Source organism: Dasypus novemcinctus, chromosome 18, assembly GCF_030445035.2.
Source record: "Dasypus novemcinctus isolate mDasNov1 chromosome 18, mDasNov1.1.hap2, whole genome shotgun sequence".
In the NCBI taxonomy this organism is placed as follows: domain Eukaryota; kingdom Metazoa; phylum Chordata; class Mammalia; order Cingulata; family Dasypodidae; genus Dasypus; species Dasypus novemcinctus.
Window position 1 is genome coordinate 34627276 of NC_080690.1, and position 19730 is coordinate 34647005.

The 19730-nt window shown below is 47.8% G+C and overlaps 1 protein-coding gene and 1 long non-coding RNA gene across 6 annotated transcripts in view; one reads left to right on the plus strand and one right to left on the minus strand.

Annotated features, from left to right (window-relative positions):
- The window catches only part of GNAO1 (G protein subunit alpha o1), a 184559-nt gene that overhangs the window by 83366 nt on the left and 81463 nt on the right, over positions 1-19730 (minus strand). For both annotated transcript variants that reach the window (XM_058279997.1, XM_058279998.2), the window contains exon 3: positions 6450-6591. In XM_058279997.1, the coding sequence (XP_058135980.1) occupies positions 6450-6591 (142 nt within the window). The remainder of the gene's footprint in view (positions 1-6449; positions 6592-19730) is intronic.
- Positions 3531-18851, plus strand: LOC105745942 (uncharacterized). 4 transcript variants are annotated; one of them, XR_001118515.4, is made up of 6 exons: positions 3531-3699; positions 11313-11462; positions 13557-14567; positions 16536-16738; positions 17463-17577; positions 18048-18851. It is a non-coding gene; the product is annotated as an uncharacterized lncRNA (long non-coding RNA). The 4 variants fall into 4 exon arrangements; XR_009181552.2 differs by lacking the exon at positions 16536-16738 and having other exon boundaries at positions 13557-13647; positions 14479-14567; positions 17460-17577; XR_009181550.2 differs by lacking the exon at positions 16536-16738 and having other exon boundaries at positions 17460-17577.

The following is a 19730-nucleotide window of genomic DNA, read 5'->3' on the forward strand; positions in this document are numbered from 1 at the left end:
GCCAGAGAAGTGCCCTGGGCCTTGGTTTCTTTTGTTTTTTAAGATTTATTTATTTCTCTCCCCTCCCCCACCAACCCCAGTTGTCTGTTCTCTGTGTCTATTTGCTGCATCTTGTTTCTTTTTGTTTAGTCATCTTGTTATGTCAGTTCTCCGTGTGTACGGCACCATTCCTGGGCAGGCTGCACTTTCTTTCACGCTGGGCGGCTCTCCTTACGGGGCGCACTCCTTGCGCATGGGGCTCCCCTACGCGGGGGACACCTTTGCGTGGCAGGGCACTCCTTGCGTGCATCAGCACTGCGCATGGGCAAGCGCCACACGGGTCAAGGAGGCCCGGGGTTTGAACCACGGACCTCCCATATGGTAGACCGATGCCCTAACCACACTGGGCCAAGTCCTTTTCCCTCTCTCTCTTTCTCTTTAGTATGATAAAATTTATTACCATGGGACTGTTCAAAGCTTTTCCATCTGGTCAAAGTGAATCTTCTAATCCTATAATTGTCCAGTTTCCCCTATCCTTTCTTCCAGTATCTGCTCTCAGCTAGTTCTGCCAGACAAGTTCCTCGGCTTTTGTGATGCAGATGCAGCTTGGGCTAAGCAGAGAGGAAGGAGGAGGGGTAAGACTTAGCTCAAAAGGTTAAGACAATTTACATGATAATAAGCTGGGGGTGAGGAAGGAGTGAGAAAGGAGGATAGGATGGTGAGAGAAAGGAGAGGGAGGAAGGGTGAAAAAGAGAAAGGAAGGGAGAGGGAGAGAGGGAGAGAGGAGGAAAGTGAAAGAGGGAGAGGGGTGAGGGAAGCATTGTAGGCCAGTGAGGCCAAAGGAGAGGGTCTGCGGGGAATCTGAGGGATATGAGCAGCTTGGGAGGGTGGGACAGACATGAGGAAGACAGAAAAGGACAAAGGAGAAGAGCTGTGGGAGTTGTCTTTTGGGTCCCTTTTCATATTCTTAGAGAGACTTAAGAAAACGAATGGGATTCTTTTAATGATTTATTTTTCCTTTTGGACCGTGCCCCTTTAAATGGAACTTGCTCTGGACTAGACTACATAGATTGAGTTTATTAAGGTTACATAGCTACATTACATATCTTATTAAGTCTACATCCTTACACATATTTTTGCACTGCATGATCTTGAGCAAGTCACTTAACCTCCATGACCCTCATTTTTCTCACTTGTAAAATGAGGATAACATTGCAGAGATAGTTTTCTGTATTAAATAACTCGATTCAGGTAAAATTGTTTCAAACAGGCCCTGGAACATACAAACTGAAAGCCACTATTAATACCATCATGAATTTCTCAGAACAGCAGCTCTGAATCCTTCTACTTGCCCATCACTCCCACTTGGAAACCCATTAGGTTTGAAACCAGATTCACCCAGTTTGACTCAGTCAGAACCCACTTACTGATTTCTGCCTGTGGCCTTGTTTCACCTTGACCCCAGTCATCCAGTTTGGTCTCATTAGAGTCTCAGTTGCCCATTCCTTATCTTTTTGTCCCCAACAGCAATTAATCACCAGACTCCTTTACTTCTTTTGTCCCTGCACGTCACTTTGCTGCCCTTCCTTTCCAACCCTTCACACCCTCCCCCGCCTCCAGCTGTAGCTTCCCAATCTGCCTCCCACCTGTGGTCTCTCTGACGAGTCCACCTAGCACATGCCATCAGTCAGTATCATCTTCCCCAATTGTCACTTTCATCCCAACCCTCCTCACCTCAAAATCTTTCCCTGGCTGCCTACTGCCAAGAGGATAAAGCCCAGCTCCTTGGCATGCCTTCCAAGGCCTGAAAATCTGGGCCTAACCGTATGTCCCACACCTTGCCCCATACCCTGAGCCTCTGCGCTGGCCCCTGGCCGCCTGTGGTCAACATCAACCCACTGCCTCTGCTCATGTTCTAGCCCCCACACCTGCACCTGCCAGACCATACCTATGCTTCATGGACAGTCCCAGGCTCACTTCCTCAGAGAAGCCTTCCCTGGCCATCTCGTGGAATGGCTGGGCTCCTTCAGCCTGTGGGCCTTGACTTCCCCAGGTGACCAGCTCCTTGGAGGCCCCATCTCACGTGCCTTTGACTCCTTGCTCAGCATAAAGCCTCCACACAGTGGGTATCAGTCAATGTCTGTTCATCTAGTGGTGATGTTATAGGTACTTTCCTTTTTCATCTGAGAACTGGGTGAGAAATGCCATTCCATACAGGGATGTTTTTTGGAGACCTACTCTGTGCTGAGCCCTGTGCTGGTTGTTGGGACAAGGAGCTGATCCAAAGAACAATGCAGGCCTTGATCACAAAGACCTTAAATTAAGAAGGGATTACTGTTGTAGGGCCCAAGGGGGAGGGGGAAGGGAGGATACTTTAAGGAATCCACACCCTCTGAAATTGTATGCAAAATTTTCTAAATATATGTATGTCTTGTTCTGGAGAGAAGGTGTATGACTTTCATCAGCTGCTCAGGTGGTTTTGAACGCCATAAAATACAAGGGCCACTGATCTAAGGAAAGACACAGCCAAAGAAACAACCAATCTTCACACCAGGGCCTGAAATGAGTGCTCAAGGTGAGACAGCACTGACCAGACTTACTCTGGCAAAGTAGGGAAGAGGGACAGCATCATGGAAGAGATGGGAGATGGGCTGGTCCTTACTGAACCGGGAGGGGTCTCCTGGAGAAGAGAAGGGAGGAGAGCCTTGAGACAGAAGATAAGGCCTAAGCAAAGGCCTGGAGACCTGGGAGCATGCAGAGTCTTTGGGGAGAGGTGTGTGGTCTGGTGAGGCTGCAACATGGGGTGTGGAAGCCCCAGACTGCTGTTAGCCCCAACTGGAGGCTCTTTCAGGCTTGGGGCTTATGCACAATCATGTGGCCTCAAGTAAGTCTATACAACAGAGGCCAAGGGAGAAACCAGTCAGAACCCTCACAGCACAGGAGGGGCTGGGGGTGGGGTCAGGGAGGGTCTTGAGCCAGGTAGCAGGAGAAGTCAGGGACACCTGTTCTAATGGCTGAGATTAAGGTACTGTGAGGAGCTTTTAGATGCTTTTCTATACGGAAAGTGTAAAGCTGGCTGGCTCACATAGGTGCTGGACATGGGGCTGTCTTCCTCCAGTCACCCCATGATGAACTGGAGAGCATCCTATACCTAGGCCCGACCCTGCCCCCCAAAGGGTAGTCCAGGATGACTAGAAGCTTCCTCTTCTTTCACATGCCAGGCTTACTCCTACCTCAGGAATGTGGTACTTAACTTGGAATCTACTGTGCCCTCATCCTCCCCTGGCTGCTCCTTCTTATCATTCATCATAAATGTCCCCTCTTTAGAGGAGCCTTCCCTGGCCACCCCATCTGAAGTAGCTGCCACCTATAGTGGTTTGAAGCTGTACGCACCCCAGAAAGGCATGTTTTAAAATTTAATCCATTCCTGTGGGTGTGGACGCATGGTAAGTAGAAACTTTTTACAAGGCTACTTCAGTTAAGGTGTGACCTACTTCATTCAGGATGGGTCTTAATCCTATTACTATCATCCCTTATAAACAGAATGAATAGAGAGAAAGAGAGGAGAAAGAGTGCCATAGAAGCAAGAAGCTGAAAGCAATGAAACCCTGAAGAGAAGGGAGAGACCTGCAACAGCCAAGGATCACTGGCAACTAGTCTTTGGGAAGAAAGCATCACCTTGATGATGCCTTGATGGACATTTTTCTCAGCTTCGAAAGGGTAAGCTAATAAATTCCCATTGTTAAGCCAACCCAATTCATGATATCTGCTTTTGGCAGCTTAGCAAACCAAAACACTGCACTACTGCCATCAGTCCCTCTCATGTCACCATTTCATTTTCTTCCCAACCCTTGCCCTTGCCAGAGATGATCGCGGTTACCTGCTTGTTCACTGATGTGCTGCCTGTCTGTACCCTCCAGACAGGAAGCTCCCTGAGAGCAAGGAGAGGGAAGGATGGATGTGAGGGTGCTCACTCTGGCAGACACCGCAGCTCTTTCAGGACTTGTCCGTTTACCCATCAGGAGGGACAAGTCTGGCTCCCTCTTCTGCACAGGGTGCCATGAGCCAGGCTCTGCAGACTGCAAATCGCTCCCAGGAAATGCCTTCTCCAGCTGTCCCCGTGGTTCTGGCCTGAGCCTTGGGTTGAACAGTCTTTCCTGCTCCTCACAGGTGTGAGAACACAGGGAAATGGTACCCCACCAGGAGGCCCAGGCCTTGTAGGCCTCTGCCGCCCTGGGCATAGGCCAGGTGGCTGCCATTGTGACACAGACTACAGTGGGGCAGGCACAGACTCCACTGTGCTGGGGGACTCTGATTTCGGCCTCCTCCCACTGCAGCTTCCCCTTCTCTCCTATTAGGGCTAACTTGACCAGGAAATCCCATGGAGGAGAAACAGCTGGAGAGGTCCCAGGGGCCCTTCAGTATAGTCCTTAATATCTCATATTCTTAGCAATTCCCAAGCAATCATCTCTCTCTTCAGGATCATAAAATGGAAAAAAAACCACAGGAACAATTAATTCTTTCCAAAACAGAAGGACAAAAACATTTACACAGACTTTTCTGGGTTGTAATCAGGGCAGAAGATTTGGGGGAAGAAGAGCTAGTGGGGAAGGTGGTGAGAACACACCCCGTTGGAAGAGCTCGCACACCATGTGTGTGGGGTGGGGGTGCTGTGGGCACACGGGCCCTTGCACTTCATCTGTCATCTGGTTAACCGAGATTCAGGCCCCACACCCCTGCGTTGGCCAGTGGGAGATGGAGAGAGGCCAAAGGCCTGTGGCCTGGGTCGTGTCTGAAGATCAGATGAGGCATTTCCTGTTCTGGACTTTATTTTCATTATTTATTTTCTTTCTTTCTTTTTTTTTTCCCCCCTTGCTCTGGACTTTAATGCCCAAGTTCATTCAAATGAGCTGATACCTGTAACATGCTTAGCACAGGGCCTGGCAGCTAGCAGGTGCTCAACAAATGAGAGCTGTTTATATTACCACGGTTGCAATTATTACTAAAATGAAGGAAGCACTGTGATCACCTGGGCTGCCTCTGATCATCTGAGCAGGTATTTGTGGAAGGGCTGGTTTCTCAGACACCACTGGCTCCCTGCTCACTCCTATATCACCCAGCACAATGCCTGGCACAGAGACAAGAGGAAGCCCTCAGGGAATGCCTAATGGAAACAAGACTGACAGGGCTCCTCCATTCCTTTTCCCTCTTTCCAAAGGCTCTGGCTCAATGAGCAAAACCAAAGCCTGCCCACTGAGATGGGGATGGGGCGTGGGCTGGGAGTGTTCCCTGCAGAACCAGCTTCTGGACCCAGTCCTGCTTCTGCCAGTTCCTGGCTTCCCCATGCCAGGCTGGCTTCGGCTTCATCGTCACTGGACTCCTAGCACCCGCAGCAGCCAATGCTTAAACCAGGACGAGTCTGCCCCATGGAATTAGGATTTTGTGCATAAAATAGTTAATTTTACATTTAAAGCTACCTGTCACAGATGATTTATCAGACCTGGAGAGGCAGGGATAGTTCACCTCTGTGAAGGAGGTGATTTTCAGCAAAAGCAGGCTCTGTGTATAATTTGCAACCGAATTGCACTGTAATCAGATTCGTGTTCTCCATCCAGGGGCTCCACTGCAGGCCCAGGTGCTTGGAGCCCTCTACCTGCTCCCCTTCTCCATGCTCCACGTCCCAGGGACAGGATCACTGGGATTCAGAATCCCAACAGGGGCACAAACAACCACTTCTGGAAGAATTCTCTGAGGCTGCTTTCTCCTCTTCCACCCCTCCTTCTTCCCTCCCTTTTATTTATCTTTGTCAGAGTAGCTGTCTACAATTTGGTCTTACAGTTAATACAAATATTTGTAAATAAATGTACTTAGTACACTCATCACTTATCAAATGCCCAGAAACTCAATGGAGAAACAGTCCCTCTTCTAGGACATGAACCTCCTCCTACAGGAAGGGAGTCCCTTAGGTCCTCAACCTCACCCGGGAAAGGCAGGAATCACAGCCCTTGGTACAAATGGAGAGAGAGAGGCTATTCAAATGGCTGATCCTACCCCCAAGAAGGGCAAGGAAAGTTCTTCTAAGGAGAAGAGATAGTGGTCAGGCAGGGTTTGTTTTGTTTAATAAATATTTTTTCTGTCCAAATTAATCGTCCAAGGGTTGGTACTAGTACAGTGTTGTGGCAGACCCAATTTAGGACAGGTACCAGACTGTCTGCAAAATAAGGCCTGGAATTCTGTGGCTGTTGCCTTGTTGGTAACTTTGTGTGGGGTATGCTTGTTACCCAAGCCCCTGTTTGGTTGCATTTGCCAAGTTGACCGGCGCACTGGCTTAAGATGGTGACTACATCTTCCCTCTTATACCCAGAACAATCTCTTCTCGTTCTTTTAAGGCAGCCTGGCATTTAAAAAGGAGGTAGTGGGGCAACAGAGACGGACCTCTCCTCGCTATGCCCATGGGCTTAGGGACCTACCTTTCTCTCCTTGTCACCATATTCGATGCCCAAAGTATCCATGGCCCGGACGATGGCTGCCAGGGATTGGATGGTGTTGCTGTAGACAACAGGCTTGTACTGCTTCACGTCTTCTCCAGAGAAGCCATCTTCATGGATGATCCTAGGAAAAAACCAGACATACCATGTCTAAAGAGTGCACTGTCCATAAGCAACTCTGGCTTGTGAAGCCCCCGGGGCTGAACACTTGATACAACTGGTTGAGGGTTAGGTCCAAGTTGGAAGCTCAGTTATTGAGTTGCTGAATTAGTACCATGCAATCTGATGGAAAAATCTATCTGAGTAACTGAAAATTAACTAACAAACAGAATATTGGGAATATACAATGAAAGAAATATCAGTCAACAAGGTGTCCATAATACATGAAAGTGCTTAGAACGGGGGAGCGTCCATAGTATTCACTGAATAAATTTTAGCTATTCATATTTTTAAGCAAAGCTCAGACAAGGGTTTTGGCTTAAATATCCACTGAGAAGCATACTATCAAAGATCTCCGCAAGAAGTCTGCAAATGAATATAATACATTTTTCTTATCCAGAAAACTCACAGTGTTTTTTATGAAGGTAGGATAACTCACTTCACATGAACAAATAATCATCTTTGACAGTAGAAAAGTCACCAGAAAAAGTTTGCCTACTCCTCCATACTTGGCTGGGATTTAAGCCCCATGTCACTCTTACGTTGGTGAATGTGGACACTGACATGGAGGGTACAAGGGTGACACCAGCATTCTCAGAGGCCACGTGGCCCTCCCTGCCCTCCTGTTCCTTCTCTCTGAGGTGGTGGCCACTCAATAAATGCTTGTTGCTGACAAGGATCTAGACAGGAGGGAAAGCTAGAAAGTTGGGATGTCAACCTCACACTAAACAAAAACTTTACAAGAATCCTCTTACAATTGAAGTAATCAAGAAAGAGCAAATGAATTTTAAGACTAATAGCTATTATTAGGCATCCCCCAATCAACCGTTTAAATTATTCTGTGGTCACAATTTTCAGTCCAAGATACTAAATATAACTTATGCACATACCAAAATAATAGCTGAGACCTATCTTCTACCTCACCACAGCCCCCAGCCCATTTCTTCATTATCTTCAGTAAAAGAAAAAAATTGCTTATGATTCTTTTTTATTTTTAAACAGCTTTCTTGAGATGTAATTCACATATTCACGAGGTTGTAAATGTGTTTTAGTACATTCACAATGTAGTGAAATTATCACCACAATCTTAATTTTTGAATATTTTTGCTACCCCAAAAAGAAATCCCATACCCATTAGCCACTCATTCTCTGACTCAGCCCTAGACAACCAGTAATATGTGCTCTGTTACTATAAATCTGCCTATTCTGGGTAGTTCATGCAACTGAAATTATATAATATATGCAGTCTTTTCTGAAGGGTTTCTTTTACTTAGCAAAATGTTTTCAAGACTCATCCATGTCAGAGAATTTATCAGTGCTTCGTTCCTTTTTATTGCCAAATAATATTCCATTGTATTCTATTATTCATTCATTAGTTGATGGATACTAACAATTCTTGCTACAAAATGCAGCTTGGTGTTGGGTTGCAGATCTCTTATCCTGAGTTTCTCTGAGAAGCAGATCAGAATGGCCCTATTAACTTTTCATTGTCTTTTATGAGCCATAAGTCTTTTGAGGGAGTGCATTATCAGACGCAGTCCATTGGTGCACTACTTCAGAGAAAGCTCAAAAGAAATTGCTAGCTAGAAACTGGACAAATACATGAAAAAAAGTGTTTCCCAACATTAGAGAATAATATGTACAGGACTCTGATTCCTGAGAGAAGGGAAACAAGTGAGGCGAGCCCCAGGATTGCCTTGGCTTTCTGCCGAGCACGGTGGTCTCCCCGACCTGAAGAGATGAAGGTCAGAGTTTAGGGGCGCTGAGGGGTTAGAATTTGGCGGAGGACCACAGAAGAGCCTCTGGCTGAATACTGGTGTAAGGTGTGACTCCACATGCTGGGTGAGGAACAACCACCAGAGAAAGGACAACTATCAGGGAGTTCTAAGAGGACCAATTCCCAGAGCTCACTCAGCGCTGGGAGATGTTCAAGTCCCCACCAGCCAGAGTAGAGAGCGCTTGTTGAATACCTGGGGCATTCAGCAGAGACCCCAGAGGGCTCCCATCATAATAGTGGGGCTTAGCTAGACCTAGAGTGAAGGTGACTTTAGACTTGCCCTGACAAAGCTTAAAATCAAGCCCTGGAAAAAAAGTCAAGTAACTTAACTGCCTGACAGAATAAAGTCTAACACTATTTAAACGAGGACTATGAAATCCATACACTCAATGATATAATATCCAGCATCCAATAAAAAATTCCTGATCAATGCAAAGAAGCAGGAAAATGTGACCTGTGACCAGGAGAAAAATCAGTCAATAGAGGCTGACTCAGAAGTGACAGAGATAATGAAATTAGCAATTAAGGATTTTAAAACATCTCTTTTAAATATTTTCAAGAAATTAAAGGAAAACATGAACATAATTAAGAGATAAAGGAAATATAAAAAGGACATCTAAATATGAAAACATAAAATCTGAAGTAAAAATTTTGTTGGATGAGATTAACAGCAGATTAGACACTGCAGAAGAGCAGTGAACTTAAAGTCATAACAATTGAAACTCTTCAACCTGAAACAAAGAAAGAGCAAAGGCTGAAAAATGTATGCTGTTTATAACATTTGTAGAAGTAAAACTTATACAACAATATACCACAAAGCATGGGAGAGATAAAATGCAAGTATACTGGGGGATGGGGGGTATATGGTATAAGAAAATAAAGAAGAAAAAAAAAAAGCAAGTATACTATTGCAAGTTTCTTATATGTGAAATGGCAAATATTATTTGAAAGTAAAGCATGATAAACTTTTAAACTTGAGTGCAACCACACATACAAAACAAACAAACAAACAAAAACAAAACAAAAGAAAGGCAATTATTACTGAACCTCCATGACCGGACTTCCCTCAGAGGGCAGGAAATGTCTGGGTGACCTGAGAGGCGCAGGTGGAATTTGCTGGTGCCCATGACATGCTCTCCCCAGGAGCCAGAGCAATGGGTTTCACAGGCTTCATTCTGGACCAGCAGGGCCTGCCACTCACCTGGGAATGCTCGCTAGATTCTTGGCTGTCTACAGGATTTTCTTCCCCTAGAAGATGGGGCTATCATTTTCTACACCCATTCCATTATGTATTATTAACTCTCAAACTCACCTAATCAAGCAGAGGGGGTCAATTTTTATTATAGCCATTTGACAGAAGAAGAAACAGAGGCTGAAGGAGATTAAATAATTAGCCCAGTATCTCTCAGCAGGTAAGTGCCAGAGCCAGGTATAGAACCCAGGGCTCCTAGTGCACAGCTCTTCCTACCACACCTCGTTGCAAATATTGCCTGGCAGGTCCCAGCTTGGCACTCAGGGTGGCCCAAGACAAAATGACTTCATTTGAGGTTTGCAAAAATGATGCAATTTGGGGGGAAATTGCCCAAATCATGATTATTAGTTTCATAACTTGTTGAAACTGACTTAAAATTGGGCTTCCCATTTCAGAGTAGAATTTTATATCTTCTCTAATTACAAAGTAATGTGTATGCAAAGCTAGAAACTTGGCCATACAGAAAAACACCAGGAAGAAATATTATTCATAATCCTACCACTTAGAGAGAAACACTGGGAAATTTGAGAGTAACTCCTTCCTGCATTTTTTTCCAAGGCATTTTCCTCTTCTTTCTTTTCCCAGCATTGATTTCAGGTAGATATCCTTAAAAGTATCAAATATGGCCCCTTTATTTTCGTTCTCCCCTTATCATTCTAGAGAGGCAAAGCAGAAGAGTTGGTCGGTAGAGCTTAGCAAAACCCCAGCTGTCAGTGCTGAGCTGTGTGTTCCTGGCAACCTTAATTAACTCATTGGGCCTTGGTTTTCTCATCTGCTAAGGGCTTCTGTGAGGAATAAATGTGAAGTGGTTATCATATAGTAAGGATATAAAAAATGGTAGATATTAGTAATATAATTTTTCATTTGTGGGACAAGAGCAGTAGAATAATAATAGCAGCTAATATTTGAGGGTTTGTTGTCTGTGCTAACTGCTTTAAGGGCGTCGTCTTATTTAATCTTCAAAACAATCCTGTGAGATAAAAACTAGTATTTTCTCTTTACAGATGGGAAACCCAGGCTTAGAGAGGTTAGGTTACTTACCTGAGGACACACAGCGGGCAAGTGGCAGAAAGCCATTCGAGGCCCTGCTCGTCACCACTAGGTAGACACTGAGAGGCGGGGCTGCTTCTTCCACCCTGGCTCCCTAGATCCAGGTACCCAGAGAATCTAGAGAGTTCACGCAAAATCAGACCCTGCCCCCCATATCTGCCGAACATTTTAGAGGGTAGGGCAAGGAAAGGAGGTTTCTAGGTTGGGGCTTGTCAGAGCCCAGGTCTGAGTCCTGGGGGTGACAGGGCCGGGACATGGAAAGTAGGGGTAAGGTGTCTGAGAGAGAGACCTTAGCCACACCCAGCAGCATGTCATGGATAGCAGCCATGGTGAACTGTTCTCAGTGGCACAGCTGAGTCCTAGAAAGTGCAGAATCAAGTCCCAGCGACATCATCTGAGCCCTGCATCCAGCCATACCTAAAGCCAACCTTATTTCTAGACTTCTGAGTTATAATTGTCTTCTTTTTTGCATAAACTAATTTAACTTGGGTTTTTGTCACAACCAACAGAGTCATGGCTAAAGCAAAGTTTTGTACCTTGATTAAAACAAGAGCCAGAGATCATCTGCTAAAAGACGTGTTTATTAATTTTCTGTCTTTCCCACCAGTCTGTCAGCATCTCACTCTCTGACCCTGCTCCTCATATTACCTGGTACAAGGACGGGTTCTGACAGTTCTCAGAGGGGGACGTGACTCCAGGAGCCAGGAGGACACAGGCTCAAGACCACCCTCTCCAAGGAGCTCACTAAAGGAGGCAGGTGTGTGTGTGTGTGTGTGCGCGCGTGCACGTGTGTGTTTGTCTTAGAGTGGAGGTGGGGGATAGGGTGGTGGGCACCAGACTTCTTGTGTCTGCAGGGCCTGGGTGGCAAAGGAAGGCAAGGGGCCCACTGAAAACTCAGAGATGCTGAGGGATTTCCAGACCACCGAACCAGAAGAAACGAGGGGAGAAGGAAGTCTGAAAACGGGTCAGGCTGACTCTGCGGCCTGAATGTTCGACTTTGGACAGGAGCTGCCAGCTGGACTCTGGAAACCTGGCAACGTGTTGAGGGAGGAAATCTCAAGAGAAAACGGGGCGAGGGAGGGAGGGGGGCAGCCAAGTCCGCCTGAGCAGGTCTGAGCTTTCAGGGAAAGAGGCAACCGGGAGGGATCCCAGCTCCCCACCACCCGGGAGGGATCCCAGCTCCCCACCACCTGGCTCCTCTTGAAGCTGCCTTGGGGCCCCTGCAGGAGGCCAGGGCTCAGGCTCCCTTTGCTCCATGCCTCCCCCTCAGTTTAGAGCTGCCCTGGCTGCACAGTGGCCTTATATGGTCACAGAACCACAGGCTGTGGGAACTGGAAAGGACCTGGAGTCTCCTCTGGCCCAGCAGCCCTTAACCTTCCAAGTGAGACACTCTGAGACTGCAAGGAATGCGCAAGCACAAGCGACTCTGCCCACAATTTCAGGAGGCTCGTGAATGCCCAGACCCTAAGCAACGGGAACACATGGGTCCTCACTCCACCTCCAGGCCAGGCTACATGGCCCTCCTTGGCTCTCCCTTATCAGTGCCCTTTCCTGCTCTACCGAGGGTGCCCTTCACCTCTCCACAGCCCCCTTAATGATCTAGATTAAAAGGGACTGCTTCTGGAGCCAGACTCTGATGGTGTGACCTTGGGCAATTTCCTCAACCTCTTGGCACTTTGGGTTCATGCCATGGAGATGGGCATAATGATAGCAACTATCCTTGCTGGGGTGGTGGTCAGGATCAAATGAATCAACATGCATAAGGGAAATTGCCTGCCATAGCAAGCATCCAATCAGTGTTAGCTGCTGCTGTTATTATTTGGTGAGTGGGAGCAGTGCAGAAAGGGCGTTTGGTTAGGTGCCCTGTGTCTGTCCTCTTGAGAAGGCTGAGAAGCCACGGGTTCACTGCCTGCTGGAAGAGGAGGAGGAGTGGGAGGAGCAGAGGAGAAGCGGGGAGGAAGAAGAGGAGGAGGAAGGGCAGAAAGGAGCGGGGAGCAGAGGAAGAAGGGAGGAAAAGAAAGAAAAGGAGGAGAAAGGAGGGGTAGGATGTGGGAGGGCTAAGAAGTCACAGATGGAGAAAGGAAGATGGAGCTGGGGTGGGGGTGGTGATTCTCTGGACTGGGGCAGAGCATCTGCTCGTTCACTAAATGACCATCTCAGGAGCAGTAGCAGTTTGAGAGGCTGAATTTCCCAATTTGGGGCCTGGTTAATGACCTTATGTGCTTTGAACACGGCTGGAAGGCCAACTGTGGAGGCCTGGTTAGGGCTTAGTATTTCCTGGCACCAGCACTGACAATGGTTCCCTCCCTAAAGGAGGCCTGAAGAGCATGGGGGATTGGGCCCTGGAGCCATCTCTCCCCAGCCCCAGAGTAGGTGGGAAAGGATCACCCAGGCCTCACAGAACACATTTGTAATCAAGAAGTGAACAGTAAGATGTCAGTGAGTTAACAAGCCATGCACTGGTCAATAGGCGCACCATAGAACCTCTCAAGGCTTTGGACCTGGACAGGACTGCAAAATGAAAACTCCAGTCATAGGACAATGTGTTGTATGTAGCCATTGTTCTAAAACTATGTGTGTGTCAGAGAGGGGGTGGTGGAGGGAGGACAGAGAGAAAAAAAATGTGCATTTGTTATCTTTCTAAATAGAAAGAACAACAAATCATTTTCAAGGGGATACAGACACTTCATGTTTAACTTAGGGACCATTTTGGCCAGAAGAGGAGTCAAGGGGGAAAAAGGGCATAGAGTCATCAATTAATAGGAATCTCCTGACATGCCTCAGTCAGGCTCAGCCTGATGTAAGGTCATGGTGAACTTCAATGCCTTTGAAGCCTGTCTCTGTCTTCCAGGAGCTCTTGGTTTAGCTGGCAAGGTAAGGCTAGTGCTGAAAAAGTGAAAATTAACAATACAGAGTGGTATCTGCCAAGGATCAATTGAAGGGTAAGTATGTTAGATACTGTTGGCTGCTACCCAATGGTATTCCCTTCTCACTATGGCGAGTTCTTTTCCCTGCCTCCCTTGCAGCTAAGAGTGGCCACATGATTCAGTTAAAGGGAGTAAGACTGAAGGGGAGTGTGCTAGAAGTACTCCTCAGAGGGTTTCCCTTCCTGATACAAAGAGAGAAGCATTTGAGAAAAGCTCTCTGTTTCTGCCCCCTCCACTGGCCATTCCCTGGCTTCCTGCTTTAATACGTAGTTGTGTGAGGAAGTATGTCCTAGAGCTACAGAAGCTATCTTGTGACCAAGAAGTTAAAAGGCAGATCAAAGGGGTGCAGAGAATCCCTGCTGACACTGCTGAACTGTCAAACCAACTCTGCGGCCATCTGATAACAAAAAATCATGCTCCTACCATGATGTTACCTGCCCAGGCCAGAGAAATGGTCCTGCTTGGCACCCACAAAGGAACAGTCTTCTTTTCAGGTGGGAAACTTACTTAGAAGAGACTTGCCTACGTGTATGAGGTTATTAGCCTGTGGCAGAGAAGGGGCAAAATCCCTAGTCTTTCCACTTTCTGCCAGAGGCCTTTCCATTGTCCAATTGGCTTCTTAACTCCTGGGTGGTATCCTGGGGTAGAGGAGGATGACAGGTGATGTTGGTGAGAAAAACATCTAATCAACTACAAAACAGAAAGATTTTTCCCCCCTCCTGTCTTAAAAGTTCTAGTTCCCAATAGTTTGGAGGCTTCTTGGGGAGCTATTTGATAAGCTTATTAATGCATTCATTCTTTCATTCATTTATCTTTCCTATTTTTTTTGGTACCTACAATGACAAGGCACTGTGCCAATGCTGAGGATATAAGGGTGTATGGACACAATCCCTGCGCTCATGGAGCTTACATTCTAATTGGAGAATTGATACGGAGTAAGTAATTTCACTAATGATTATTTAAATAATAACCATGGTACGTGACTGAAAGGAGAAAAATATACCCTAAAAGAGCATAACGTCCTAGAGAACTGGGGTGCAGGTGGGGGCAGGGTTGGCTTTTCAAGAAACAGCAATGAAAGTTGAGTAGGAGTTGGCCAAGAAGACAGGGTGGAGAACAGGGGAGGCGAGAATAGCCTAAGTACAGGTGGGACCCTGGAAGGCCACTTCTCTGTGTGTTTTCTGTATGTCTCCTGGAGTCCCCAGGGGTGCTGAGGAAATGTGTGCTAAAAGAACGGAAGACAGTTCATGTGCGGCAGGTGAGATGGGAAGCCAGAGATCCCAGCCAAGTCTGGAGCCTGGGGTTGGTCTGATGTTCCTTCCTGAGTGAGCTTCCATGGACTCCCAAGGATAAAGCAAGAACAGCCAGCTAATGCAATGGGGGAAGTGTTACTATCACAGGCCAGGCTCAGAGACCCTGGCCAGACACAGCAAACTGCCTTGGAGAAGGGCGCAGCTGAGGGGAGGCATCAAGACAAGGGGAGCTGAGAGGGCCTGAAACCCCTCCTCTTGTCCCTGTTAACTCCCGCAGGCTCAGTTCTCGCATTTCCTTTCACTTGAATGAACCCTTGTGGCCAGTGGGGTTTGACCTGGAGGAGAGACCCTAGTACCTGCTCAGGGGGTACCACCTGGGGTGAGGGTTAAGCAGAAAAGTCAAGAGTGGTTCAGAGGGCACAAGGTGCAGCAGGGGGAGGGGACGGGCAGAGAGTGGGAGTTTCCAGGACCTGCAACAGTCCAAATCCCACAAATTGATTCCACAACTATATAATGAGCACCTCTGAGGAGTTGGACTCTCCTAGTCACTAAAAGGGTGGACAATGGGCAATTTCTCAATCTTCCTGGGTCAAGTCTCTATGCAGTAAAATGGGGACGATGACTGTCCCTCAGAGGGCAGCTGGCAATATTAAATACCGTGTGGGAAGGTCTGGCATGCAGTCAGGCCCAACAACTGTATTATTTAAAAGTCACAGACAAATCACTACCAAAGCGGGCAAAACTGCCAGTCTTCTCTGCCAGGCCATGGGTCCCCTGGCACCCAGTGCAATGATGCCTTGACCCAGCTAAATGGGATGCTGGGGAGCTAGAAGGCATCCACGCATTGAATGGATGGCCCAGAGACCACTGGTTGGTAGATGTGTACATTTTGCAAAGCAATATGCTGGGGCCTTGATTATTGATTTCCCAGAGCTCCGAGATAGCAGAAGCACTGAGATCTGGAGGTTCCAGATGACAGGACAAAGCCTCACTCTTCCAGGCATAATGGCTGGCTCCTCGCCTGGCAGAGCTGGGGCCATCTCAAGATTACTGCGTCCTTCAGTCCTCCACCGGTGGCTTCGGCTCTCATCCAACACAGCAGGGTCTGACTTGGCAAACACAGGGCGAAATATGGAAATCCACCCCCCATCCCCCAAGCCAAGAATATGGCCATGCCAACTACAGGGCCCCCAAAAAGCTATTTCTACATCCTAACCCTTGGATCCCATGCATGTGACCTTATTTGGAAAAAGGGTCTTTGCAGAGGTAATTAAGTTAAAGAGCTCTAGAGGCGCCCGTCCTGGATTACGTGGGGGGCCATAAATCCAATGATCAGTGTCTTTAAAAGAGACAGAGCTGCCAGAAGTTGGAAGAGCCAAGGGAGGGTCCTCCCCCAGAGCCTCTGGAGGAAATGCAGCTCTGCTCACAGCTTGATTTTGGACTTCTGGTCTCCAGAACCATGAGAGAATAAATGTCTGTTGCCCAAGCCACCCAGTTTGTGCTAATTTGTTATGGCAGCTGCAGGAAACGAATACAGCAAGGGGCTGGAGAAGAGCACTGTCTGGGATCTCTAAAAACACCTTTAGCAGATGAAGGTGTGGGAGAGCACTGCTGTTACCTTAAATCCATCCATCTTCCTCCTCTGTCTAGAAGTTTGACGCTGGGTCTGGCCTAGTGTGCGAATCTCTGTCCCTGGACTGTCAGGTCAGACGCCCCTCTGCAAATACCACCAAGGCAGCCCCTGCTGCCACTGCAGTGTTGAGGAGGCAGCCAGACCATCCATTCTTGGTGGAGGCCCTGTGGACTCTGAGGCCACAGGCAGACCTGAACCGCTGCTAGAGGAGGAGGGGATGGTAAGTTGGGGGACTGGGGTCACTGCTGATAAGCTTGCTTAGGATCTAAGGATTTAAAGTAACAAGACTGAGACTGTGCCCTTGGGCAACACACATCCCCTCTTGGAGTTGTTTCCCAAATACCAACACTTGCACACCACCTATCTCAGGACCACTTTATTGACTTAATACTTTTCTTTAAATTAACTTACTTTTAAAACTTAATTATCGGGAAGCGGATTTGGCTCAATGGATAGAGGGTCCGCCTACCACATAGGAGGTCCAGAGTTCAAACCCAGGGCCTCCTGACCCATGTGGTGAGCTGGGCCAAGCACAGTGCTGATACGCGCAAAGAGTGCCCTGCCACAAGGGGGTGTCCCCCACGTAGGAGAGCCCCATGTGCAAGTAGTGCACCCCATAAGGAGATCCGCGCCGTGCGAAGAAAGCGCAGCCTGCCCAGGAGTGGTGCCGCACACACGGAGAGATGATGAGCAAGATGTTGCAACAAAAAAGAGACACAGATTCCCGGTGCCGCCTAAAAGAATATAAGGGAACACAGAAGAACACACAGAGAATGAACACAGAGAGCAGAAAACTGGGGGTGGGGAGGAGGGAAGGGGAGAGAAATAAATAAAAAGTAAATCTAAAAAAAAACCCACACTTAATTACCCATTTTAGCATCATTCTTACAATAACATTTTTGAAATAGTGAATTTATTAATTAATCACTTAATTCATTCAGCAGATATTCACTGAGAACCGACTGTGCTGGGTTCAAACTACAGTTCAAACTGCACCTGGGAAACAGTGGTGAACAGGACAGACATCGTCCCTGGCAGAAGAAGACAGAAAAGAAAGAGGTAAACAAATGTTAGAGAGTGATAAACACTACAAGGGAAACGGTTGAGCTATGGAGAATGAACGGGGAGGGCTTGGGGGGCAGTGAGGAGCCAGGACTGATACGAGGAGCTGGGACCAATGAGAAGGAGCTGACCTATATCTGAAGAAGAGCATTTCAGGCAGAGAGAACAGCAAGTGCAAAGACCCTGGAGTTCCCTGTATGTTGGAGGAATGGCAGGGAGTCAGTGGCTGGACCCGAGTGAGTGACAGGGAGAGCAGGGGAGAGTCAGAGGGCAGCAGGGGCCCGCTCACTTGCGGCTAGTGCACTACTTATATTTTTCCTAACTACATATTAAAGCAAACACTCACCTATTAAAGTAAAAAATATCCACCTGTGCACCACCCAAACCTTGATGCCCACTGGGGGTTTTGCTCTAAACACGGCACCTTTTAAATGGCAGCTTTCCCTCCTCATTCCCTGACTCTCCAGCCCGGCTGAAAGGCCCATTCTTGGAATACTTCTGGAATCCAACCCACACAGCTAAGCAAAAAAGAACAAAGTCAGCCACCATCCCACTACCTGGAGGGAGCTGCTGCCAGCATGTGTGGCGGGCGTCTCAGCCCTTTCACCTGGGAGTCCGTCAGCGTGCGGTTCTTCCTGACCTGGAATCCCACTGGAGACGCTTTGTTTACCCTGAACTTGATGTTCATTTTGACAGTTACGATGACGTGCCTTCTTCCTGCCAGGCTTGAGTAGGGAGTAGTGAATGAGCCCCAGCCCCCGTGTCTCCTGGCCAAGCCTGCCTGCCTGCAGGAGCCACTGTCTAGTAATCTGGGGGACCTCGGGGGCTGTGGGGCACAGAGGAGGGGCACCCAGCCCGACAGAGCCCGACCAGAGAGGGCTTCAAGGAGTCACAGACATGACTCGGAGTCCCAAGAGCCTTCACCCGCAGCTTGGTGTCCCAGCATCTGGACGGGCCCCGAGTTATCCGGTGGACGTTGGGGTCGCTCACGGACTACGACGCTGTGGATGGGAACCCCTTCCAGATGCTGCTTCAGCTGCTACGGAGGCTGCCTGAACATAAGCCTACTTCTCCTGAGGAAGACAAAAAGCTACGAAGCCAGAGGCGGGGAGACGTGCCAGGGCCCACACGTCTGGGCTCACGTGACGTGTGTGAGCACAAACGGGATCCCTTGGCTAATTGAAAAGAAGAAAGGCCCAATTTAAACTTTATTGTTCAACTGTGGGGTGAAGCTGTATTGTATAAGAGAAATTGTTTTACAAATAAAAAAGATTCCTTAGTAACTAATACTATATTTTATACTTGATATTCTAATATTAGAATAATATAGAAGAACATTCTAAAGAGTTCCAAAATAATAGTAACTGGCAACTCCATCCCCTCGGGGCGGGACTGGTACAAACAAGAGTAAGTCCTAATAGCAGTGACTTGCAGAAATGTGTTTTTAAAATGCCATTTTTAACAAGGGGAAATTTGGGCCATAAGCAAAGATGTCAGCTGCCAATTTTTAGCAGACAGAGCCAGGGGCAAGGCCAGGACTTGTGATTCCAGTGCAGATCCTCTGATGCTATTATCTGGAAAACGATGAGGACACTGCCCTTTCCCAAGACTCGCGGTGCTGGAGGGGCACATGCAGCGTCATTTGGTGGGGCACTGCTCGGAGCACCACCCTCTAGAGTCCCCTTCCTCTTGGTGGTGTGGCCGGTCTGAATCCGGGGGGCCTGGCCTTGGATGAGAGACATGGTGCTCTGGACTTAGAGGCAGAAGACCTAGGTTCTCATGCAGTTTGACCACTAACCAGCACTGGAACCCCAGGTGAAGTGGGCAGAAGAAAGTCCAGGGAGCTGTGGATTCAGGCCTCAGAGGAGAGCCCTCGAGGGAGCTCTGCCAGCCTCCTACCTGGATACCTTAGGAGTTCCCAATGTACCCTCGGATTTCATCCACTGGCCCAGCCCATGCCAGAGTTTTTAGGGAATCCTGTGGTAGCTTACACCCCACTGTTGCCACTCAGGAGACCCGGGGACTGGCTCTCATGTCCTGTGGGTCCTGTCCTAGCCTCTTGGACAGGTCAGGTGTTGGCTTTGCACTTGGGTTATGTCTACTCCCTGTGATAGCCCTTTTTCACTCAGGTTTGCAAAGCTCCATGGTCA